The 26,047-nt window shown below is 44.3% G+C and overlaps 1 protein-coding gene across 18 annotated transcripts in view; it reads left to right on the top strand.

Annotated features, from left to right (window-relative positions):
- Window positions 1-26,047, top strand: part of LOC110503751 (histone-lysine N-methyltransferase MECOM) — a 219,349-nt gene that overhangs the window by 82,353 nt on the left and 110,949 nt on the right. For all 18 annotated transcript variants that reach the window (XM_036961616.1, XM_036961619.1, XM_036961627.1 and 15 more), the window contains exon 2: window positions 22,001-22,356. In XM_036961616.1, the coding sequence (XP_036817511.1) occupies window positions 22,001-22,356 (356 nt within the window). The remainder of the gene's footprint in view (window positions 1-22,000; window positions 22,357-26,047) is intronic.

The raw sequence follows: 26,047 nt of genomic DNA, 5'->3' as shown, positions 1-26,047 counted from the left end.
TAGATTTGGATAGAAAACACTCTGAAGTTTCTAAAACTGTTTGAATCATGTCTGTGAGTATAACAGAACTTATGTAGCAGACAAAACCCAGAGGACTTACCGTTCAGAATTAGTTTTTTTGAGGTATCTGTCTGTTCAGTGATTCTCATTGGGAAACGATATTTCTTAGGAACTTGTTTTCAGTTCCTACCGCTTCCACTGGATATCACCAGTCTTTGTAATTTGGTTGAGGTTATTCCTTTGTGCAATGAAGAAGTACGGCCATCTAGGAACTGCGTAACACTGTTGAGAGTTGCGCAAGACTTGAAAAGTAGCTTGGTTTGTTGTCTTCCTGTATTGAACACAGATAGACCCGTCTTCAATTTGATTGATTATTAACGTTTAAAAATACTTAAAATGGTATTACAAAAGTAGTTTGAAATGTTTTGGCAAAGTTTACAGACAACTTTTGAAATATTTTGTAGTGACGTTGCGCAATTTGGAAGCTGTTTTTTTCTGGATCAAACACGCCAAATAAATTGACATTTTGGATATAAATGGACGGAATTAATCGAACAAAAGGACCAATTGTGATGTTTATGGGACATATTGGTGTGCCAACAAAAGAAGCTCATCAAAGGAAGGCATGTTTTTTATATTTTATTTCTGCATTTTGTGTAGCGCCTGCAGGGTTGAAATATGCTACCCTCTTTATTTACTGTTGTGCTATCATCAGATAATATCTTCTTATGCTTTCGCCGAAAAGCCTTTTTAAAATCTGACATGTTAGCTGGATTCACAACGAGTGTACCTCTAATTTACTATCTTACATGTGTGATTTAATGAAAGTTAGATTTTTCTATCATTTTATTTGAATTTTCCGCGCTGCATTTACAGTCCCCTATACCATAAGAAGTTAATGCAACCACTGTGTCAGATTTAAAAAAAACTTTACGGAAAAAGCATAATCTGAGAACGGCGCTCAGAGCCCAAACCAACCAGAGAAATATCCGCCATTTTGTGTAGTCAACATTAGTCATAAATAGCATTATAAATATTCACTTACCTTTGATGATCTTAATCAGAATGCACTCCCAGGAATCGCAGTTCCACAATAAATGCTTGTTTTGTTCGATAATGTCCATCATTTATGTCCATTTATGTCCATTTATGTCTTTTTTTAGGGTGTTTGGTAAACAAATCCAAAAGCGTGTTCTGGTCCAGTCGGACGAAAAGTGCAAAAAGTTATATTACAGGTCGAAGAAGTTGTCAAACTAAGTATAGAATCAAACTTTAGGATGTTTTTATCATAAATGTTCAATAATGTTCCAACCGGAGAATTCCATTGTCTGTAGAAAAGCAATGGAATGAGAGATACCTCTCATGTGAAAGCGCGTGTCTGAGAACGAGGCTGCTGGCAGACCCCTTAGTCAAACAGCTCTCATCCGCCCCCCCCCCCCCCCTTCACAGGAGCAGCCTGAAACAACATTCTAAAGACAGTTGACATCTAGTGGAAGCCTTAGGTAGTGCAAAATAACCCATATCCCACTGTGTATTCGATAGGGGTGAGTTCAAAAACTACAAACCTCAGATTTCCCACTTCCTGTTTGGATTTTTTCTCAGGTTTTTGCCTGTCATATGAGTTCACACAGTTTTAGAAACTTAAGAGTATTTTCTATCCAATAATAATAATATGCATATATTAGCATCTGGGACTGAGTAGGAGGCAGTACAGCAGTATCAGGGGAATACTTTATAACTATCACATTAAAGGGATGTTGCTGGGATGTTTCTCAGAGAAAAATCTCACTCAGGGGCTGAGCGGTCAGAGGTCAGCTGTAGTGTCAGTGATGACCCAGATGTCCGTGGGTGGTTCAGAAATGTACATCCTGTAGCACAAACTCCAAGAAGTTCTGGGACAATGTAAAGTCCATGGAGAATAAGAGCACCTCCTCCCATCTGCCACTGCACTGAGGCTAGGAAACACTGTCACCACTGATAAATCCACAATAATTGAGAATTTCAATAAGCATTTTTCTATAGCTTGGCTCCCCCTACCCCGGTCAACAGCCCTGCACCCACCACAGAAACTTGCCCAAACCTCCCCCATTTCTCCCTCACCCAAATCCAAATCTGGACCCCTACAAATCAGCTGGGCTAGTAAATCTGGACCCGCTCTTTCTAAAATTATCCGCCGCAATTGTTGCAACCCCTATTACTAGCCTGTTTAACCTCTCTTTTGTATCGTCTGAGAACCCCAAATATTGGAAAGCTGTCGTAGTCATCCCCCTCTTCAAAGGGGGAGACACTCTAGATTGTTACAGACATATCTATATCTATCCTACCCTGCCTTTCTAAGATCTTCGAAAGCCAAGTTAACAAACAGATCACCGACCATTTCGAATCCCACCGTACCTTCTCCGCTATGCAACCTGTTTTCCAAGTTGGTCATGGGTGCACCTCAGCCACGCTCAAGGTCCTAAACGATAACATAACCGCCATCGATAAAAGACAGTACTGTGCAGCTGTATTCATCGACCTGGCCAAGGCTTTCGACTCTGTTAATCACCACATTCTTATCGGCAGACTCAACAGCCTTGGTTTCTCAAATGACTGCCTCACCTGGTTCACCAACTACTTCTCAGACAAAGTTCAGTGTGTCAAATCGGAGGGCCTGTTGTCCGTTCAATTCTCGGGCCGGCTATTTTCTCTGTATACATCAATGATGTTGCTCTTGCTGCTGGTGATTCTCTGATCCACTTCTACGCAGACGAAACTATTCTGTATACTTCTGGCCCCTCTTTGGACACTGTGTTAACTAACCTCCAGATGAGCTTCAATACCATACAACTCTCCTTCCGTGGCCTCCAACTGCTCTTAAATGCAAGCAAAACTAACTGCATGCTCATCAACCGATCGCTGCCCGCACCTGCCCGCTCGTCCATCATCACTACTCTAGACGGTTCTGACTTAGAATATGTGGACTATTACAAATAACTAGGTGTCTGTTTAGACTGTAAACTCTCCTTCCAGACTCACATTAAGCATCTCCAATCCAATATTAAATCTAGAATCTGCTTCCTATTCCGCAACAAAGCATCCTTCACTGATGCTGCCAAATATACCCTCGTAAAACTGACTATCCTATCGATCCTTGACTTCGGCGATGTCATTTACAAAATAGCCTCCAACTCCCTACTCAGCATATTGGATCCAGCCTATCACAGTGCCATCTGTTTTGTCACCAAAGCCCCATACACTACCCACCACTGTAACCTGTATGCTCCCGTTGGCTGGCCCTCACATCATACTCGTCGCCAAACCCACTGGCTCCAGGTCATCTATAAATCTTTGCTAGGTAAAGCCCCGCCTTATGTCAGCTCATTGGTCACCATAGCAGCACCCACCCGTTGCTCCAGCAGGTATATTTCACCGGTCACCCCCAAAGCCAATTCCTTCTTTGGCCGCCTTTCCTTCCAGTTCTCTGCTGCCAATGACTGGAACGAATTACAAAAATCACTGAAGCTGGAGACTCATATCTCCCTCACTAAATTTAAGCATCAGCTGTCAGAGCAGCTCACAGATCACTGCACCTGTACATAGCCCATCTGTAAATAGCCCATCTGTACATAGCCCATCTGTAAATAGCCCATCCAACTACCCAATTCCCATATTGTTATTTTATTTATTTTGCTCCTTTGCTCCCCAGTATCTCTACTTGCACATTCATCTTCTGCACATCTATCACTCCAGTGTTAATGCTAAATTGTAATTACAGTGCCTTGCGAAAGTATTCGGCCCCCTTGAACTTTGCGACCTTTTGCCACATTTCAGGCTTCAAACATAAAGATATAAAACTGTATTTTTTTGTGAAGAATCAACAACAAGTGGGACACAATCATGAAGTGGAACGACATTTATTGGATATTTCAAACTTTTTTAACAAATCAAAAACTGAAAAATTGGGCGTGCAAAATGATTCAGCCCCTTTACTTTCAGTGCAGCAAACTCTCTCCAGAAGTTCAGTGAGGATCTCTGAATGATCCAATGTTGACCTAAATGACTAATGATGATAAATACAATCCACCTGTGTGTAATCAAGTCTCCGTATAAATGCACCTGCACTGTGATAGTCTCAGAGGTCCGTTAAAAGCGCTGAGAGCATCGTGAAGAACAAGGAACACACCAGGCAGGTCCGAGATACTGTTGTGAAGAAGTTTAAAGCCGGATTTGGATACAAAAAGATTTCCCAAGCTTTAAACATCCCAAGGAGCACTGTGCAAGCGATAATATTGAAATGGAAGGAGTATCAGACCACTGCAAATCTACCAAGACCTGGCCGTCCCTCTAAGCTTTCAGCTCATACAAGGAGAAGACTGATCAGAGATGCAGCCAAGAGGCCCATGATCACTCTGGATGAACTGCAGAGATCTACAGCTGAGGTGGGAGACTCTGTCCATAGGACAACAATCAGTCGTATATTGCACAAATCTGGCCTTTAGGGAAGAGTGGCAAGAACAAAGCCATTTTTTAAAGATATCCATAAAAAGTGTCGTTTAAAGTTTGCCACAAGCCACCTGGGAGACACACCAAACATGTGGAAGAAGGTGCTCTGGTCAGATGAAACCAAAATTGAACTTTTTGGCAACAATGCAAAAGGTTATGTTTGGCGTAAAAGCAACACAGCTGAACACACCATCCCCACTGTCAAACATGGTGGTGGCAGCATCATGGTTTGGGCCTGCTTTTCTTCAGCAGGGACAGGGAAGATGGTTAAAATTGATGGGAAGATGGATGGAGCCAAATACAGGACCATTCTGGAAGAAAACCTGATGGAGTCTGCAAAAGACCTGAGACTGGGACGGAGATTTGTCTTCCAACAAGACAATGATCCAAAACATAAAGCAAAATCTACAATGGAATGGTTCAAAAATAAACATATCCAGGTGTTAGAATGGCCAAGTCAAAGTCCAGACCTGAATCCAATCGAGAATCTGTGGAAAGAACTGAAAACTGCTGTTCACAAATGCTCTCCATCCAACCTCACTGAGCTCGAGCTGTTTTGCAAGGAGGAATGGGAAAAAATGTCAGTCTCTCGATGTGCAAAACTGATAGAGACATACCCCAAGCGACTTACAGCTGTAATCGCAGCAAAAAGTGGCGCTACAAAGTATTAACTTAAGGGGGCTGAATAATTTTGCACGCCCAATTTTTCAGTTTTTGATTTATTAAAAAAGTTTGAAATATCCAATAAATGTCGTTCCACTTCATGATTGTGTCCCACTTGTTGTTGATTCTTCACAAAAAAATACAGTTTTATATCTTTATGTTTGAAGCCTGAAATGTGGCAAAAGGTCGCAAAGTTCAAGGGGGCCGAATACTTTCGCAAGGCACTGTACTTCGCCACTACGGCCTGTTTATTGCCTTACCTCCCTAATCTTACCTCATTTGCACACACTGTATATAGATTTTTTTTCTATTGTGTTAATGACTGTACGTTTGTTTATTCCATGTTACTCTGTGTTGTTGTTTGTGTCGCACTGCTTTGCTTTATCTTGGCCAGGTCGCAGTTGTAAATGAGAACTTGTTCTCAACTGGCCTACCTGGTTAAAAAAAATATATATTAAAAAAATAAAAAATGAAAAAAATGCTGGGAGGCCCATACAAGCCAGGAGGAGCAGGAGGCCATTTTGCATCCAGCAGCAATGATGGCTTTAAGGGATATTGTATGATTTCATAATTTATGTTGTTTTTCTACTTACCTAGAATCATGAATACAATTTGTATGACTCTGCGTGCAGTTTGGAGATTATTGAAGTTAGTAAATAATTCGTTTAGTGCAATTGCTTAAAGTCTCCTGATACAGTAGCCAGCTCCTCTCAAAAGCAAGGAAATAGACATTCTAACTACTCTAAAGCTGGGCGGTTGTGATCTCTATACATCTCTATGCAACAACAGGGGCAGAGAATAAGGAAGTGTATAGAATATATTTTATATTTTTATATATATTTTTGGATTATCAATAAATTAACACGTTTATAAAATATCAATGTGTATATGCATGTGAATGCACAAGTAATGCATGTGAATGCACTATGTATAGCTAAGTGAAAATGTATTTCTTAGAATGAAAGTATTGCCATCCAAGGGTCATGCACTGCGGAGAACACTGGAAGAATTATCACTGTGAATCAATGTCATGTTTATGTAAATTCATCTCAAAAGGGATGGGTTGCCAACTGGCGATTTGACACGAAAACCTAATTTAGTTCTTAAAAAATATTTAGAACTTTTATTATTCAGAAACATACAGTGCCATCAAATACCATCATACTGTCAAAAAATCTGAAAAATATTGGGATGTGACATTTTGGCCATATCGCCCAGCCCCAATCATCATGTGTAATCTGTACTATAAGGGCGTGTCTCCTCCTGTCTGTCATCAACGGTGGATAAATGAACCATTGCAGACAAGCTGAGTCCCGCCCATATGTGAGGAGTTAATTTCCATATGTCATGAGGAAAGACCCATGTCAATCATGCCTATAGCGCTCTGTGATTGGCCTGATAGATAAGTGGTTTGCCATGCCAATGTACACTGACTATGACTAACTGAACAATCAGCTGGATTGAGACTCAGCTGAATATACAAGGTTGTATGATCTCACACTGTGGTTACATTGTATATGTTGTCTATTATAAAAGATTTCATGCAAAATATTTATGTCGTGGAGGGATGAATTTGTTTCCCTTATATGTCAATCTCACTGCTTCTTTTAATCTTTTTTTTGTGCGTTTGTTTTTACACTGTCCATCCCAAGAAATATTCAGAGATGGAGAGAGGAAGAAGGTGGGAGAAAGAGCGGAACAGAGAGAGAGTGATAGAGGGATACAGTAGGCCATTTATGTATGCGTGTGTTACTGTCTTTGTGTGACTATGTCCACAGGTAGATTATTTCTCTGTAAACATATGTTCCTGTTTGTCCCGCCGGTGCGTCCCCTGGCGTCCCTAGGCAGGGGCTAGGTCACGCCTCCATTAGGGCTTTTGTCACAGTGATTAATAGCTCCTTTTATCATCTTTAATTCACTCCCTGATGACGGCAGGGCTTGACGCTGCTCCGGGTAATGGCGTGATGTATGAGGCGCCCAACACCTCATGGCGTAGGTGAAAATCATTTCGCCCATGCAGATACCGTCCCGGGAACAAATGTTTTCCCTCCTAATAAAAATGAATGAATTTGGTGTCGAGAGTGAGCGGCAGACCACTGGACGTGTGTGCAAGTGTGCGTGCTTGTGTGTGTGTGTGTGTGTGTGTGTGTGTGTGTGTGTGTGTGTGTGTGTGTGTGTGTGTGTGTGTGTGTGTGTGTGTGTGTGTGTGTGTGTGTGTGTGTGTGTGCGTTCTTGTGTGTGTGTGTGTGAGAAGAATTATGGCCTATTTTGATTTCTGTTCTACAAATTTTGAGAGTAAGATCATTTTTCATTGGTGCTAAAATGCCTTGTGTATTAGGGATCTGCCTCAAATACTGACTTTTACTTTTAGCGTTCATGTCACTTCCTCTTTTAGCACAAGATATGAGAGTACAGACCATGAAGGGACAGCGTTGGCTGTAGAGAGTTGGGTTTTGTGTTGTATAGTCATCATTTGTCATCTATGCTATTGATGTTGATGAACGTCGTGTAAAGGATGTGGCCTCTGGCTGGAGTTCCCCTTTTTACCCAGAATTCCTTTGGTGGGCCTCTTTTTGAAGGAGGGCGTAAGCTCGCAGTGATGAGGTAATCGCCAAGATTGAACAAATAAACAAACGTATATGGCCCTCAGTCAGTATACCCCCCCCCCTGCCTGCCCCACACACACACACACACACACACACACACACACACACACACACATACACAGCCAGAAAGACAGACAATTAAACATGTCCTCACGCATGGTCTTACACCAACTCACCAACCCAACTCTCAACAGCCAACGCTGTCCCTTCATGGTCTGTACTCTCATATCTTATCATTGTCCTTCAAAATGTAACGCTACAGGATCTGAACAGAACTGCAGTCCCACACTTATCTCTCATCTGAAGACGAAGCCACCGTTTTTCAAACATTCAACACAGCATATTTTCCTTTTTGGAAATGTTTACCTTTCTGAAATGTATATGTTTATTGATCAAAATTATTCCCCACGCTTGAATTGACCAGACTTGGGGAATTTCTGGTCTAAATCAAATAAAAACTATGAGACCAGTCGGAGGGAAATGTCAGAGGAGAAACAGCATAGGAGGGATACAGTTACTTTTAAAAGCCCTCGTCTCAACCATATGGCAAGCTTCATATCCAGGGTTATAACCACGTTACACAGTCCTGCACAGAAAATCATTACACACGCTCGTAGAGCCACATTGGGGTTTCAGGGCCTGCCCAAGCACGACAGACGCTTAAAAGCTTTGCTCTTTAAACATGCTGGCCCACACAGTATGTGTCAAACACAATGGCAATATAGACGTGGTGACGGATGAGAAAATACGAGAGAAAATAAACTGAAGAGAAAACACTAGAAACTCTTTTTCAAACATTACTTGTGCATTCACATGCATATTCATGCAGATTTAACGCAGACATACAGTGGGGCAAAAAAGTACTTAGTCAGCCACCAATTGTGCAAGTTCTCCCACTTAAAAAGATGAGAGAGGCCTGTAATTTTCATCATAGGTACACTTCAACTATGACAGACAAAATGAGGAAAAAAAATCCAGAAAATCACATTGTGGGATTTTTTATGAATTTATTTTCAAATTATGGTGGAAAATAAGTATTTGGTCACCTACAAACAAGCAAGATTTCTGGCTCTCATAGACCTGTAACTTCTTCTTTAAGAGGCTCCTCTGTCCTCCACTTGTTACCTGTATTAATGGCACCTGTTTGAACTTGTTATCAGTATAAAAGACACCTGTCCACAACCTCAAACAGTCACACTCCAAACTCCACTATGGCCAAGACCAAAGAGCTGTCAAAGGACACCAGAAACAAAATTGTAGACCTGCACCAGGCTGGGAAGACTGAATCTGCAATAGGTAAGCAGCTTGGTTTGAAGAAATCAACTGTGGAAGCAATTATTAGGAAATGGAAGACAAACAAGACCACTGATAATCTCCCTCAATCTGGGGCTCCACGCAAGATCTCACCCTGTGGGGTCAAAATGATCACAAGAACGTTGAGCAAAAATCCCAGAACCACACGGGGGGACCTAGTGAATGACCTGCAGAGAGCTGGGACCAAAGTAACAAAGCCTACCATCAGTAACACACTACGCCGCCAGGGACTCAAATCCTGCAGTGCCAGACGTGTCCCCCTGCTTAAGCCAATACATGTCCAGGCCTGTCTGAAGTTTGCTAGAGAGCATTTGGATGATCCAGAAGAAGATTGGGAGAATGTCATATGGTCAGATGAAACCAAAATGGAACTTTTTGGTAAAAACTCAACTCGTCGTGTTTGGAGGACAAAGAATGTTGAGTTGCATCCAAAGAACACCATACCTACTGTGAAGCATGGGGGTGGAAACATCATGCTTTGGGCTGTTTTTCTGCCAAGGGACCAGGACGACTGATCCGTGTAAAGGAAAGAATGAATGGGGCCATGTATCGTGAGATTTTGAGTGAAAACCTCCTTCCATCAGCAAGGGCATTGAAGATGAAACGTGATCCCAAACACACCGCCCGGGCAACGAAGGAGTGGCTTCGTAAGAAGCATTTCAAGGTCCTGGAGTGGCCTAGCCAGTCTCCAGATGTCAACCCCATAGAAAATCTTTGGAGGGAGTTGAAAGTCCGCGTTGCCCAGCAACAGCCCCAAAACATCACTGCTCTAGAGGAGATCTGCATGGAGGAATGGGCCAAAATACCAGCAACAGTGTGTGAAAACCTTGTGAAGATTTACAGAAAACGGTTGACCTCTGTCATTGCCAACAAAGGGTATATAACAAAGTATTGAGATAAACTTTTATTATTGACCAAATACTTATTTTCCACCATAATTTGAAAATAAATTCCTTAAAAATCCTACAATGTGATTTTCTGGATTTTTTTTCTAATTTTGTCTGTCATAGTTGAAGTGTACCTATGATGAAAATTACAGGCGTCTCCCATCTTTTTAAGTGGGAGAACTTGCACAATTGGTGGCTGACAAAATACTTTTTTGCCCCACTGTATATGAAATATTACAAGAAATTACTGGATGTTTAGTCTGTTTTTTCACAGAAGCAAAATAAGTTTTAAAATATGCCATTACACACTGAATCGTAAAACCAGATAAGATATGGTATTGAAGATGAACAAATATAGGTTTGAGGATAAATGCACAATAAACAAATAAAAATGTACAACCAATACAACAATCTGCAATTTTCTCTCTCTTCTTCTCTCTGCTTTTCTCTCTATCATCTTTTTTTGTCTTTGCTCAACATTGCAATATTACTTTGTAATAAACTGTACAGTATGCATTGGTTAGGTATTAAGAGACAGGATGCATAGATTATAAAATGATAAGAGATTCACACTTTAGGAATGGGTTCCATGGTGATCTATGTTATCCATTTAAGTGATAATGCCCGAGAAGTCGGTGTTTGGAGGATACATACAGGCAAACCATGCCAATATCTCCTCCAAACACCGGCTTCCAACATATTCAAATATCAATCTGCATATTTTCATTAAAAACTTTATTTTGATACATTTATTAATACTATTTCATCCTTCTGCAAGATATAGTCCCAAAGCCAATATAGGGTTTGCCGGCTGGTGGTTCGTTCTATCAGTTCCGTTGCCGGACACGTGACCCAGTCGTAAAGTCTTTTTGTTCTGTATCTATGGACACGACCCAGTTGTTTGCTCTAAATATACTATTGCCATACTGTCTGACAACGTTCTTATCCCTTGCTGGCTAGCTAGCCAACTACAGCTAACTTACAGTCACGTCAAACAGTGCAGCCAGAAAAGCAACAGAGTTATTCTATCTTCAGGAGATGGCGCCGGAGGAGATGGCCGCCGTTTTACGGTCTCCTAACCAATTGTGCTATTATGTGGTTTTTTTGCGATATTTGTAAATTATTTTGTAGATAATGTTTCTGCAACCGTATTTTTACGTCAGAAAAGAGCTTCTAAATATCAGGACAGCGATCACTCACCTCGGATTAGACAAAGATTTTTTCAACAACAACAACAGCAGCAAGCAGGACTCACATGATATTCTCCAAACACTCCACAGGGCAGACATCCCAATTATTCGCAAAAGGAAGCGACGCATAGGAAGAAGAGCCGGATGCCTCGTCCGGACCTGCAGAAGACAACTAGTAAAGCTGCCGTTACCGTCAATAATACTCGCCAACGTGCAATCATTGGACAATAAACTAGACGAGGTATAATCACAAATATCCCACCAACGGGACATCAAAAACTGCAATATCCTATGTTTCACGGAATCGTGGCTGAATGACGACATGGATATTCAAGTAGCGGGATATACGCTGCACCGGCAAGATAGAACAGCACACTCCGTAAGATGGGAGGGGTGGCGGTTTGTGCATATTTGTAAACAACAGCTGGTGCACAAAATCTAAGGAAGTCTCTAGATTTTGCTTGCCTGAAGTAGAGTATATTGTGATAAATTGCAGGCCTCACTACTTGCCTAGAGAGTTCTCAGTTATACTTTTCGTGGCTGTTTATTTACCACCACAGACAGATGGCGGCACTAAGACCGCACTCAGCCAGCTGTATAAGGAAATAAGCAAACAGAAAACCACTCACCCAGAGGTGGTGCTCCTAGTGGCCGGAGACTTTAATGCAGGGAAACTTAAATCAGTTCTACCAAATCTCTATCAACATGTTAAATGTGCAACCAGAGGGAAAAAAATGCTAGATCACCTGTACTCCACACACAGAGATGCGTACAGAGCTCTCCCTCGCCCTCCATTTGGTAAATCCGACCACAACTCTATCCTCCTGATTCCTGCTTACAAGCAAAAAATAAAACAGGATGCACCAGTGACTCGGTCTATAAAAAAATGGTCAGATGAAGCAGATGCTAAACTACTGGATTGTTGTGCTATCACAGACTGGAACATGTTCCAGGATTCTTCCGATGACATTGAGGAATACACCACATCAGTCACTGGCTGTATCAATAAGTGCATTGAAGACGTCGTCCCCACAGTGACTGTACGTACATACCCCAACCAGAAGCTATGGATTACAGGCAACAATCGCACTGAGCTAAAGGGTAGAGCTGCCGCTTTCAAGTGCGCGACTCTAACCCGGAAGCTTACAAGAAATCCTGCTATGCCCTGCGACGAACCATCAAACAGGCAAAGCATCAATACAGGGTAAGATTGAATCATACTACACCGGCTCTGACGCTCGTCGGATGTGGCAGGGCTTGCAAACTATTACAGACTACAAAGGGAAGTCTGTTTTAGCCGCGAGCTGCCCAGTGACACAAGCCTACCAGATTATCTAAATTACTTCTATAATCGCTTCGGGGCAAGCAACACCGAGGCATGCATGAGAGCATCAGCTGTTCCGGACGACTGTGTGATCACGCTCTCCGTAGCCGACGTGAGTAAGACCTTTAAACAGGTCAACATTCACAAGGCTGCGGGGCCAGATGGATTACCAGGACGTGTGCTCTGGGCATGTGCTGACCAACTGGCAGGTGTCTTCACTGACATTTTCAACATGTCCCTGATTCAGTCTGTTTTACCAACATGCTTCAAGCAGACCACCATAGTCCCTGTGCCCAAGAACACAAAGGCAACCTGCCTAAATGACTACAGACCCGTGGCACTCACGTCTGTAGCCATGAAGTGCTTTGAACGGCTGGTAATAGCTCGCATCAAAACCATTATCCCTGAAACCCTAGACCCACTCCAATTTGCATACCGCCCAAACAGATCCACAGATGATGCAATCTCGATTGCACTCCTCACTGCCCTTTCCCACCTGGACAAAAGGAACACTTATATGAGAATGCTATTCATTGACTACAGCTCAGCGTTCAACACCATAGTACCCTCAAAGCTCATCACTAAGCTAAGCAACCTGGGACTAAACACCTCCCTCTGCAACTGGTTCCTGGACTTCCTGACGGGCCGCCCCCAGGTGGTGAGGGTAGGTAGCAACACATCTGCCACTCTAATCCTCAACACCGGAGCTCCCCAGGGGTGCGTGCTCAGTCCCCTCCTGTACTCCCTGTTCACCCACAACTGCATGGCCAGGCACGACTCCAACACCATCATTAAGTTTGCTGACGACACAACAGTGTCTGATCACCGACAACTACGAGACATTCTATAGGGAGGAGGTCAGAGACCTGGCCAGGTGGTGCCAGACTAACAACCTTTCCCTCAACGTAACCAAGACTAAGGAGATGATTATGGACTACAGGAAAAGGAGCACCGAGCACGTCCCCATTCTCATCTACAGGGCTGTAGTGGAGCAGGTTGAGAGCTTCAAATTCCTTGGTGTCCACATCAACAACAAACTAGAATGGTCCAAACACACCAAGACAGTTGTGAAGAGGGCACGACAAAGCCTATTCCCCCCCAGGAAACTAAAAAGATTGTTGTATCACTGCCTGGTACGGCAATTGCTCGGCTTCCGACCGCAAGGCCCAGTAGGCCTCCGACCACAAGGCCCAGGTGGGGCCCACGGCAGCACCTGCTGCTCGTTGAGAACAGTAAGAACGATACGTGCTTTCACGTCAAAGTCTCCAAAAGCTTCCAATAACACCAGAAAAAGTTGCTAGATTTGCCGCTTTTTTAAAAATGTGTTGCTAGAGGGTTCTGAAAACTCGCTAAATATAACGACAAAGTCACTAAGTTGGCAACGCTGGTCTGGACACTGTTGTTCTGAGGAGCTAGTCAACAACACAGCTAACACAATCACTTCAAACTGAAGCTGGAAAGACTGCAAACCAGCTGCACTTCGTTTCGATTGACTTGTTTTCTATTAACATTTCTTTGTATATATCCATAAAAATTCAGCTAATTCGTGATTTCGACTGGCTGAGAAAAGCTGCCTGCCTGTATGTCTCATCCCGACCCCTAGACGTTCATTAGTATGGGACAGCTGGAGATCAAATTTCAATACTGACACAATGTTGCAAATGTTGGAGAGACAGACAGCAATGTTTATACAAATCTCCGCTATTGAAAACCAATTGCTAGTCTAAAAGAAATGGGAGAAAATGTTTAGATGCTTTTTATAGTGTAGATCAAGTACATACATTGTCTAGCTGGGCTGATGAGACAGTGGATTGCGCAGTGAGATGGAACAGAGTAAATAGGCATTTCAACATCATAGCCTCAGCCGGTGGTAACTTATAGACACCAGCTGGAATGCGCTTTTAACCAATCACCCTCCAGGATTAAACCCACCTGTTGTATAAATTCTGAATAATGTTATACTGTATGAATAAGCTCTAATATACCTCAGATACATACCAGCTATGACAGATACTATTACTAACTAGTGAAAACGTAATAATAGTTAGACGCTGTCTTCAGCAGTGTTCAGGTTCTCATAGAGGTCTTCTCCTGCACTCTGTTCTCCGTCTCCAGTCACATTGTCTTCAGTCACAACAGGCTTGCCTTGTCTTCTCTGGCCTTTAGTCATAATGATATCACAGCACACACCATCCCCAGTAGCCCACAGAGCCAATCAGTGAAGCTCTCACTGCGTTGGTAGACGAAAGGATTCCATGCATGCCAGAGGAGTCAGATGTGTTGTGGCGAAATCTGGTTGGTGCTTCTGTCAGCACATAGTAGATGGACCAACCCTTCCTTCCTTCTATTCCCTGACCCTGCACCAATAAAGTCCACTGTCAGTCTGTAAGAGGTTAGAGATGAGCAGAGAGGACTTGGGGTCAGACACGTTAAGGTAAGTGCGCAGAGGAGTTGTCAGAGTCCAGAATCAGATCATCTCCCTCCAGATCTCTTTGTGGTGTTAGGAGCACAGACTATACCTCCCCCTGGGGTGGCAGGGTAGCCTAGTGGTTAGAGCGGTGGACTAGTAACCAGAAGGTTACAAGGTTACAAGTTCAAATCCCTGAGTTGACATGGTACAAATCTGTCGTTCTGCCCCTGAACAGGCAGTTAACCCACTGTTCCTAGGCCATTGAAAATATGAATTTGTTCTTAACTGACTTACCTAGTTAAATAAATACATTTATGGGGTCCAGGTCAGTGCAAGCTAAAATCTTGTGGTCTGTTAGCATCTGGCTCAAACTCACTGTGAGGCGATTTAAATCCCTGTGTGCTGGGTTGACAGAGAGGGAATGATCAGGGAGTAATTTCCTGTTAGTCTGTCAGTCATCATGTCCATCCTCTAACTCTTTTTCCCTTGGGCCATGTCGCCTAGTGGAGTTTTCCAGATTGCATCTCGTTGGTTCGAGATACAGGGGAAAGTCAGACTCGATACTCAGGCTCAAACATTAGAACAATTGTCTGGTAGCTGTAATATCTCCTTTTGAAATGGCGCAAGTAAAATACCCTTCATCATCTGTTAAGATGTTAGAGTGAAGACCTGTTGTCCAAGACCGGCGTTCTGGCCTTCAGATCATCAGGCAGAATTTCTAAAGACGAGTCAGTATCCAAAACTAAGCTTGTTGTGGCTACTCCGTTTGAGGATTGATGTCTGTACACTTGCAGTACACTGTTGAAATCCTTTTCACACTGTCCTACCTCCAGAGTGCACGTTGATGATCTTCATGTGATTTGTTTTAGTACAAACCGTCAGTCGAATCCTGACCTGGTCTGTGAGCTGTCAACCATTCCAGCATTCAGCCTTGTAGCCCCCACTGTCGGATTCTCCTAGGGAGTATAGAACATATGAGGATAGCAAGTCAAACCCAATTCTTATTGTGTTCATCAGTAAAATGTCCCCCTCCCTTGTTGACTGGTAGAAAACAGGTCGCTTGAAACAGAATGTCTTAAAATGAGCAGCAGTGTTCACTTGTTCAAATACGCAAAACAGTGACTTGACAGATGGCATCCATTCTCCTTGTCTTTCCGTCTGTGCCTCTGTGTGAGATTGAGTCTCTGACAGCCCTAATCTACAGCTCGTAATCTGGACGTCATCTGAACGTCCTCTGGTCTTCTCTTACTGGGGCGGTGGGCTTTCAGAGGTTGTTAGGTGGTGGGAATGAAAACAACACTTTTTTCATAAACAGTGTGTGACCTGAGAATCATTTTTCATGAAAATAATTCAACATGATCTTAATGGCCTATTTTATTTTGATAAACTACATCATGAATATCTAAGTAGAGTTTGGATGGTGATGATGATGATGCAGATGGATAGTTCAGATCAGCATGTCCTCCATCTACCGGCCTAGAGGGGCTTGGGAGAGTCAGCAACATGAGGAGGGGGGGACGACGACAAGGTAGAGGCAGGTTGAGAGGTGTGTGTATGTGGTGTGTGCGTGCATCTGTGTGTGTTTATGCATGCATGCGTCTGTGCGTCTTTACATCTGTGAGGGTGTGTGTCTCTTTATGTGTGCGCGTCCGTGTGTGCATCTGTGTGTGCGTGCGTGTGTTTGTGTGAGTGGATCAAAGGTTCCAGGCCGACGGTGGTGCGGTGTCACACAGCCGGTCAGGAATGTACCGAGGCACAGAGATGTGCAGCTAGAGCCTCATTAGCAACCCCACCACCCCTCCCAGCCTGTCAGGGCGCATTAGCCACAGCCTGCCACAGTCACCCAGGGGGAGAGGCAGCTTCCTGTGGAGAGTTTCCTGTCTGTCTGTCCTCCCTGGGCCCGCAGCAGGAGGCCCAGTAGGCCTAGCTAGGGCCCACTCTCAAATTACACCTTCGTTCTTAACCACCATTTCATTTTTACTTAGTCATGGATTGATGTCAATGGCAGACTAAGTGCAAATGTGGAAGTTAGGGAGTTAGAATTTGACCCATAATGCACTACTTCTGACCAGAGCTTTATAGAGCCCCATAGTGATAGGGTGGATAAAGTAGTCAAAAGTGGTGCGTTATGTGGTGAATAGCATGTCAGGTGTAGCTAAGGTCTAATCTCAAATCTCATTCCCTACTACATAGTGTACTACTTTTGACCAGAGGAGGCCTAAAGTAATAGACCCCTTTCCAGTACACTACACACTGACGTCACGAACAGATGCACGCGACTCTTAGCTGCAGTAAGAAAGCCATCGCCATCTGCGCCCATTCAACATAGCCTAGTTTTACGTTCTGATTACTTCTAAACAAAATACATTTTGGGGTTCTCATATGCTTACAATGATGTTCTGATTCTTGCTTGAACAGTCACTAAGATTATATTTGATTGTGATCTTTGCGAAATAACTGTTTTGGATGCAGCAGTTGTTAGCTAGAATGCTAACGCTCATTGACATAGGCTGTAGCAAAAGCTAGCCAAAGAGCCATTTTAAAGTGTTGAAGTGTTGTTTTAATTAGACAGTTGAAGTCAGAAGTCATTAAAACTAGTTTTTCAACCACTCCACAAATTTCTTGTTAACAAAACTATCGTTTTGGCAAGTCGGTTAGGACACCTACTTTGTGCATGACACAAGTAATTTTTCCAACAATTGTTTACAGACAGATTATTTCATTTATAATTCACTGTATCACAATTCCAGGGGGTCAGAAGTTTGGAAAATTCCAGAAAATGATGTCATGGCTTTAGAAGCTTCTGATAGGCTAATTGATATAATTTGAGTTAATTGGAGGTGTACCTGTGGATGTATTTCAAGGCCTACCTTCAAATGCAGTGCCTCTTTGCTTGACATCATGGGCAAATCAAAAGAAATCAGCCAAGACCTCAGAAAAAATATTGTAGATCTCCACAAGTCTGGTTCATCCTTGGGAGCAAATTCAAAATGCCTGAAGGTACCATGTTCATCTGTACAAACAATAGTACGCAAGTATAAACACCATGGGACCACGCAGCCGTCATACCGCTCAGGAAGGAGATACGTTCTGTCTCCTAGAGAAGAATGTACTTTGGTGTGAAAAGTGAAAATCAATCCCAGAACAACAGCAAAGGACCTTGTGAAGATGCTGGAGGAAACAGGTACAAAAGTATCTATATCCACAGTAAAACGAGTTCTATATCGACATAACCTGAAAGGCCGCTCAGCAAGGAAGAAGCCACTGCTCCAAAACCGCTATAAAAAAGCCAGACTACAGTTTGTAACTGCACATGGGGGCAAAGATCGTACTTTTTGGAGAAATGTCCTCTGGTCTGATGAAACAAAAATAGAACTGTTTGGCCATAATGACCATCGCTATGTTTGGAGGAAAAAGGGGGATGCTTGCAAGCCGAAGAACACCATCCCAACTGTGAAGCATGGGGGTGGCAGCATCATGTTGTGGGGGTGCTTTGCTGCAGGAGGGACTGGTGCACTTCACAAAATAGATGGCATCATGAGGAAATAAAATTATGTGAATATATTGAAGCAACATCTCAAGACATCACAAAGCCCTGACCTCAATCCTATAGAAAATGTGTGGGCTGAACTGAAGAAGCGTGTGCGAGCAATGAGGCCTACAAAGCTGACTCAGTTACACCAGCTCTGTCAGGAGGAATAGGGCAAAATTCACCCAATTTATTGTGGGAAGCTTGTGGAAGGCTACCTGAAATGTTTGACCCAAGTTAAACAATTTAAAGGCAATGCTACCAAATACTAATTGAGTGTATGTAAACTTCTGACCCACTGGGAATGTGATGAAAGAAATAAAAGCTGAAATAAATCATTCTCCTTACTATTAATCTGACATTTCATATTTTTAAAATAAGGCTGTGATCCTAACTGACCTAAGACAGGGAATAGTTATTAGGATTTGTGAAAAACTGAGTTTAAATGTATTTGGCTGAGGTGTATGTAAACTTCCGACTTCAACTGTAATTCAGTTGATTTGCGATGATGACACAAACATTATATTAAGCAGGACATTCATATGAGCCTTAAAATCCAATTATAATCCAAAAAGTAGTGTGAAATGCACTTATTGTAGAGGTGGCAGGTAGCCTAGTGGTTAGAGTGTTGGGCTGGTAACCAAAAGGTTGCTAGATTGAATCCCTGAGCTGACAAGGTAAAGATCTGTCTTTCTGCCGCAGAACAAGGCAGTTAGCCCACTGTTCCTAGGCTGTCATTATAAATAAGAATTTGTTCTTAACTGACTTATCTAGTTAAATTAGATAAGCAGGCTTTTTTTTCTGGCATTCTATAAGAACTCCTCCGTGTTCTGCCACCAACTTGCACGCATCGCCCTCGTGCGACAATGTTAGTAAACACAGGACGGTCTATGGGTTCAAAAGTAGTGCACTATGAATAAGTCCTTTGGCAGAGACACTATTCAACTAGCAGTCATACAGTGGGCATAAATAACACCCAATTTTCTATAGTGCACCATCAGAACCCCATAATGCTCTGGTAGTAGTTGTAGTAGTAGTGTAGGGTGTACAGTGTCATCTGAGACAAGTACCGTTTCACACTACTGACCCAAACCAAGCTGAGCTGGCCTGGGTACGCATCCACCTACGACAGTTGCCAGAACCATGCTGGAAAGGACAATGTGAAAAGCCAGCATAGTTTGGTTTGGGTGTGCTTTATAGTGTGAAAGAGATATTGTCACCTGTACGTCTGTGTCGGTGTTGTAACAGAGGGTGGACCACAACTCTTCGCCAGGGCTCGTCTGCCACGTGCGGCCCAGTCCCAACCTGTCCAGCGAGGGTTCGAGGGTCAGCCTGCGGTGTCCTTTCTCACTGTACTCACAATTAACCTCCACCGACCCGGCCTCAGCTTCCTCTGTTTTCACTCGGCAGCTGAGTGATGAAGGTCAGGAAAGGGAAATATAAAACAGTTTATAGCAGCACAATGCTACAGTGAACCCAGTGTACCCGCCCAGCACCAAGCCCACGGCCAAACAATCTCAACCAGTGGCTGCTTGACTCTCTCAGTACCCCCTTCTCTCTCATCCCCCCTCTCCCTCTCTCTCTCTCCTCCCTCTGTCTCTCTCTCCCTCTCCTTCTCTCTCTCTCTCACCACTTTCCTCCCTCTCCTGTGTATTTGAACGGCCCTTACTGGTCAAATATTTGTGCTTGGACCTTGTATATTATTTTACCATATTATGTTCAATTGAATATGTAGAGATGATCCTTCCTCATGGTCCTTAGTGTTAGGTCGTAGGTCGTAGGTCGTAGGTGAGGGGGGGACTGGTTTTTCACTCCGGGTTGGATAAGGCATAAGCCTCTCTCATAACTCTCATCGGGCCATGTTGACTGTAATGTGTCGTTGATTTGTGCTTGATTACATGATTATTGGCTTGTTTTGATACATGTGTTAGAAACTCATAGACCATGTAGACTATAAATATAGACTACCCAGTTTACCCTGATGCTGTACTTGTAGGACAGTCATCTCCAGCTTCCAATTGGTTCACTCATCCCCCCTCCTCTCCCCTGTAACTACACTACATGACCAAAAGTATGTGGACACCTGCTTGTCGAATATCTCATTCCAACATCATGGGCGTTAATATGGATTTGGTCCCCCCTTTGCTGCTATAACAGCCTCCACTCTTCTGGGAAGGCTTTCCACCAGATGTTGGAACATTGCTGGGGGGGCTATGTTCCATTCAGCCTTGAGAGCATTAGTGAGGGAGGGGACTGATGTTAGGTGATTAGGACTGGCTTGTAGTTGGCGTTCCAATTCATCCAAAAGGATGCGGTTGAGGTCAGGGCTCTGTGCAGGCCAGTCAAGTTCTTCCACACCGATCTCCACAAACTCACTTTTTGAGCGGGGGAATTGTCATGCTTGAAACAGGAAAGGGCCTTCCCCAAACTGTTGCCACAAAGTTGAAAGCACAGAATCGTCTACAATGTCATTCTGCGCTGTAGCGTTAAGATTTTTCTTCACTGGAACTAAGGGGCCTTGCCAGAACCATGAAAAACAGCCTCAGACTATTATTCCTCCTCCACCAAACTTTACAGTTGCCACTATGCATTGGAGCAGGTAGTGTCCTCCTGGCATCTGCCAAACCTAGATTCTTCTGTCGAACTGCCAGCTGAGGAAGCGTGATTCATCACTCCAGAGAAAGTGTTTCCACTGCTCCAGAGTCCAGTGGCGGCGAGCTTTACACCACTCCAGCTGCCACTTGGCATTGCACATGGTGATCTTAGTGTTGTGTGCGGCTGCTCGGCCATGGAAACCCATTTCATGAAGCTCCCGACAAACAGTTCTTGTGCTGATGTTGCTTCCAGAGTCAGTTTGGAACTTGGTAGTGAGTGTTGCAACTGAGGACAGATGACGCTATGCGCTTCAGCATTCGGGGGTCCCGTTCTGTGAACTTAAGTGGCCTACCACTTCGCGGCTGAGCCGTTGTTGCTCCTAGGCGTTTCAACTTCGCAATAACAGCACTTGTACATACAACCTCAATCAGCCTGACTAACCGGTGTCTGTATGTAGCCTCGCTACTTTTATAGCCTGCTTATATAGCCTGTCTTTTTACTGTTGTTTTATTTCTTTACCTACCTATTGTTCACCTAACACCTTTTTTGCACTATTGGTTAGAACCTGTAAGTAAGCATTTCACTGTAACGTCTACACCTGTTGTATTCAGCGCACGTGGCAAATAAACTTTGATTTGACGAACTGACTTGTTAGAAAGGTGGCATCCTATGACGGTGCCACGTTGAAAGTCACTGAGCCCTTCAGAGATTGCATGGCTGTGTGCTCAAATTTCATACATCTGTCAGTAACGGGTATGGCTGAAATAGCCAAATCCACTCATTTGAAGGGGTGTCCACATACTTTTGGGGATGTAGTGTATTCCCCAGGTTGTTGCTGTAAATTAGAATGTGTTCTCAGTCAACTTACCTGGTAAAATAAGGGTTCAATAAAATTAGTCTACACTGATGCTGTACTTTAGGTAGAAATGCTAGAGCCTCGCCCTCAAGTTTTCTCTCTCTCTCTGCCTCTCTCTCTCACTCTATCTTTCTCCATCAGGTAATGGTGAGGACTTTGTCCTCTACCCCTCTGATGTCCTGGATGATGTGTGTGTACCGGACGGAGACCCCGCGGTACCAACCTCGGCCCCCCCAGCAGAGGACTCCCCCTCCCCTGGCTTCTCTGCTGATGATGATGCCTCTCCCCTGGAGCCATCCCCCTTCCACTCTGCCCTCTACATGCCCCAGGACGAGATGCCCATTCCCGCCGACTTCCAGCTGCGCCAGTCGGGCGTCCCCGGTGTCGGCGGCGGCCTGGGCATCTGGGCACAGAGGACGGTGGACGTGGGCGAGCGCTTAGGACCATACGTGGGCGAGCAGCGGGTGTGCCTGAGACACCCCACCCAAGGCTGGGAGGTAGGAGAAACACTTGCTGTTTATTGTCATGGGATTCTCTTCTCTCTGTTCTCTGTAATGGAGGGAGGGATGGAGGGAGGGAGAGATAGAGGGAGGGAGAAATGGAGGGAGGACAGCGGGTGACAGTTTTTCTTTTAACTTTGTCTCTGCCTCTATGTTGGTCTCTGGGATTGAAGTGTCCCAGTTGCCGTGGCGTTTGTTGCTGAGTGATGTCATCTCACCTCACCCCAGTCCAATTGGGTAACAGAGAGCGCCCCCCAGGCAGCCCCTCTACGGTTTGCTCTCTATCCTCTTAACTCAATTAAAAGGAAAAGCTATAAATCCTGTCTTTAGCCCCGGTTAAAGACCCACAGCGGCCATTGGCCAATCACAATATTGGCCAGGCCGTGCACACAATCGAAGACAGGGGTCACAGGACAAGGTCAGAGGTTAGGAGGTCAGGTGCAGCCTCTGTCTGTGTCAGCCCATGTCTCGTTTTACGGAGGTGGATAGGAGAAGAGAGGGGAGGGGGGAGAAGGTCGAGGTCATAAGGGTATCAGTCTAATTGAGAACCCCCTAAACAGCTCCTCTCCTCTCATTTCGGATTGAGAGACCTCCTCCCCCTGCGAAAACATTTCAAAGTCTTTGTCCTTCTGTAAGACAGCACCGGAAACACCATGCATGACTGTCTAATGGTTAACTAACTAACAAACAGTCATAAAATCAAGGATGTAGACTAAATAAAACAAATGATCTAACACTGGTACACTATCATAACCTACGGAAGTTTCCCAACCCTTATGCCCAATTTGACGCTAGCTGACTCCTCAGTGTTGGTGGAATATCATCTCTGGTCTATATAAATAGTTTGGGTTTAGATTTGGTTTGGATGGTGGAACGGTGGTCATGGTTAGACTTGCATCATCGACCATCAGGTCTAACCGAGTGGGTTTGGCTCCGACAGGACCAATAAATGGTTTCACTCCCGCCGTACATTTCTGTTCCAAGTAGCAACTTTTTGTTCATTATTTACTGCCACCATGAGACTCAGCACATCAATTGCCCTAATAGCGAAATGAAATCCGCTCTCTTTTTAAAAAATAATTTCACTAACATTGGGATTTAATATGATTTAAAAAGTATCTGCCTCTCCCATAGAGAGATTTACGGCTGGTTGAACCAGCTCTCGGGCTCACGCTTTTTTTTTTCTCCCAAGGAAGAAAATAAAGGAAAAAGGTTTCATGAATTTTAATCCGCTGGTAATTTATGGGGAGCTTGAATAATATGTATTTAAAAAGAAGCTGAGGATTATGGGAGGAAAGATGGGATGGCCGGGGAGGCAGCACTGTATCATTATGTTTAATTACTTCACTGACAGCGGCCCATAACTCTTTTCATTAAGTAAATAAGTTGTAAAGAATTTATGATGAAATGCCACATTATTCAGAACGGATATTCAGTGATGACATCCCTGCATTAAATATGGTAAACGCCATTAAGTCCCCCTCCAAAGACAGCCTCGCTCCCTCCCTCAATCACGTGCCCGCAAACCGTCAATATGCCAATAAGCAAAAGGGTCTGTAAAAAAAAAAAAAAAAAAATTGATTTGGTAAATGTGAGTTAAGATAGATCTGTTTGCTTTCATCATCAATTCTGCGCTGCGTCCCGGGGTGATGTCACCGACCAGGGAGCGATAAAGCGGTGGCGCCCATCTGGAGCGAGTGATGGAGGGCCGAGAGCGCCTGCCGCCTGCGCCCGTGACAGACCGGGGGAAGTTTGTCACCAGGGAGGCCAGCGCTCCACGCCATCACCATAAATTTGGGCATTATTCATAAAGGAATATAGTGAGTTATAGCAGAGATGCTTTATGAACACAGGAATGGGGAGTTATGGGTAAGATAGCTTCAGTAAATAAAAGAGAGAGCCAACGTGTTTGTCAGGGCTGGAGGTCCTCCTGCTTCTCACTGAGGGCAGGCCAGGGGTGTGTGTGTGTGTGTGTGTGTGTGTGTGTGTGTGTGTGTGTGTGTGTGTGTGTGTGTGTGTGTGTGTGTGTGTGTGTGTGAGTGCGCGTGCGTGCGTGCGTGCGTTGTATACTTTTCCGTGTGGTTGCATGAGAGATATATACCCTGATCACAGGAGTTTTACGATATGTTCCTCTTTATAAAATCCTCTGCTTCTTTCACACTGTTTCATTTCAAAGAAAATGGAGTGTGTTTTTGTACTGTACACAGGCTCCTTCTGGATGTCAATTTAATAACAACTAGAGTACATGAAAGAAGAAATAGTGAGAGAGCAGTTTTAGAGAACCATGCTCCAAAGAAAGAAAAATAAAGGAAGGGTATAGCTGGTAATGTATACAGAGTGTATTTGACCTGGTAGTCTTCGATAGGATCAGTAGACGGCCTCCATCGTCTCTGCCTCCTCAAAGAGATCTTCTCACTAAAGTCGACTCAAGTCCTGCTCAGCCGAGGACTGGAACAAGCACCATTTATCAGAGTGGGAACAGTGGGGGAGAGGTGAGAGATGTTATTGAGGGTTCATCTATTAGTGGAAAGAGAGCAGCAACAAAACAAATCCCTCTCTTCTGTGCTCACCTGTGGATCAGCATGTGTTGCCTCCTGATTACATTGGAAGGTTATTTTTTCGGTATCACTGTTAGATTGGAAATAGATCAGTAATGGTATAATGTATGTACTGCTGGTATTATAGAAGTGTATTGCATATTTTGTAACATAAACTGTGTCTGTTGTATATGGAAACAATAACAGGATGCTTTTTCCCAGAGCAATTGAATGTTCTTTTTCACGCGGTGATCCTTTTCCGACTGCATACTCACCACTAGTCCATATTCGGCTGTCTTTTCTTGAGCCGTGTGGCACATTGAAATTCAAACACTGTTTGTGTCCGTCCTCCCCAGTCACTCCACCAGCAACAATGAGAGAGACGGCCCAGCGAGAGAGAGTTATCCTCCAACCCGATGAGTTTTCATTGGGGTTCGCCCACCGCCTCATCACACTGGCCGACGGGGTTATGGGTCCAGGTTCAGAGACTGGAGAAAGAAGGGTGCCTCCCGCTGCAGAAGGGTGGGGGGGGGGGGGGGGGGGGGACTTGGGACTCAGGGGTCTTTGTGCATCTCTTGAGTGGGGGGATGGGGGGTGGAGATTAGAAGTTCTGGGTGAATGGGGAGTCGAGGATTAGGTGGGTTGGTCTGGTCTGGGCCTGCTTTCCTGGGCCTGCCTGCCTGCGTGTCTGTCTGTCTGTCTCCTGAGCCTGAGAGGCACTCCTCCAGCACAGAACACAGTAAGGAGGGGGGGGGGGGGGGGGTGCGTGGAGCCTCTCTGCTGGTTGTCATTCAGATACCACGTCAAGATCGACAGGCAGGCCGACACGACCAAGGAGGGCGGGAGGGCGGGAGAGCTTTAGGCAGGTTGGGCTCAGGAGAGGAGAAGGGCGGACTGGAGAGGGCGTGTTTTTTGTGCGTGGATAAGCCGTTGTCCTGAATGAATGCAGATGTCTCCTGACTGTCCTCCCTGTCTTGTGTCTCTGACGGCCTGTCACCTCTGTCACCGGGGGAGAAAGAGGCAGAAAGAGCCTAGTCAGACTCCCACCCAAAGGGACCCTTAATCCGCTGGCCCCAGCCTCTTTGACTGTCCCAGAGATGGACCCACACTGCAGCGTAGAGAGCCTACAGCCACTGGGGAGGGATGAACCA

Source organism: Oncorhynchus mykiss, chromosome 24, assembly GCF_013265735.2.
Source record: "Oncorhynchus mykiss isolate Arlee chromosome 24, USDA_OmykA_1.1, whole genome shotgun sequence".
In the NCBI taxonomy this organism is placed as follows: domain Eukaryota; kingdom Metazoa; phylum Chordata; class Actinopteri; order Salmoniformes; family Salmonidae; genus Oncorhynchus; species Oncorhynchus mykiss.
Note: the sequence above shows the minus strand (reverse complement) of the source record. Positions and strands in the feature narration are given on the sequence as shown.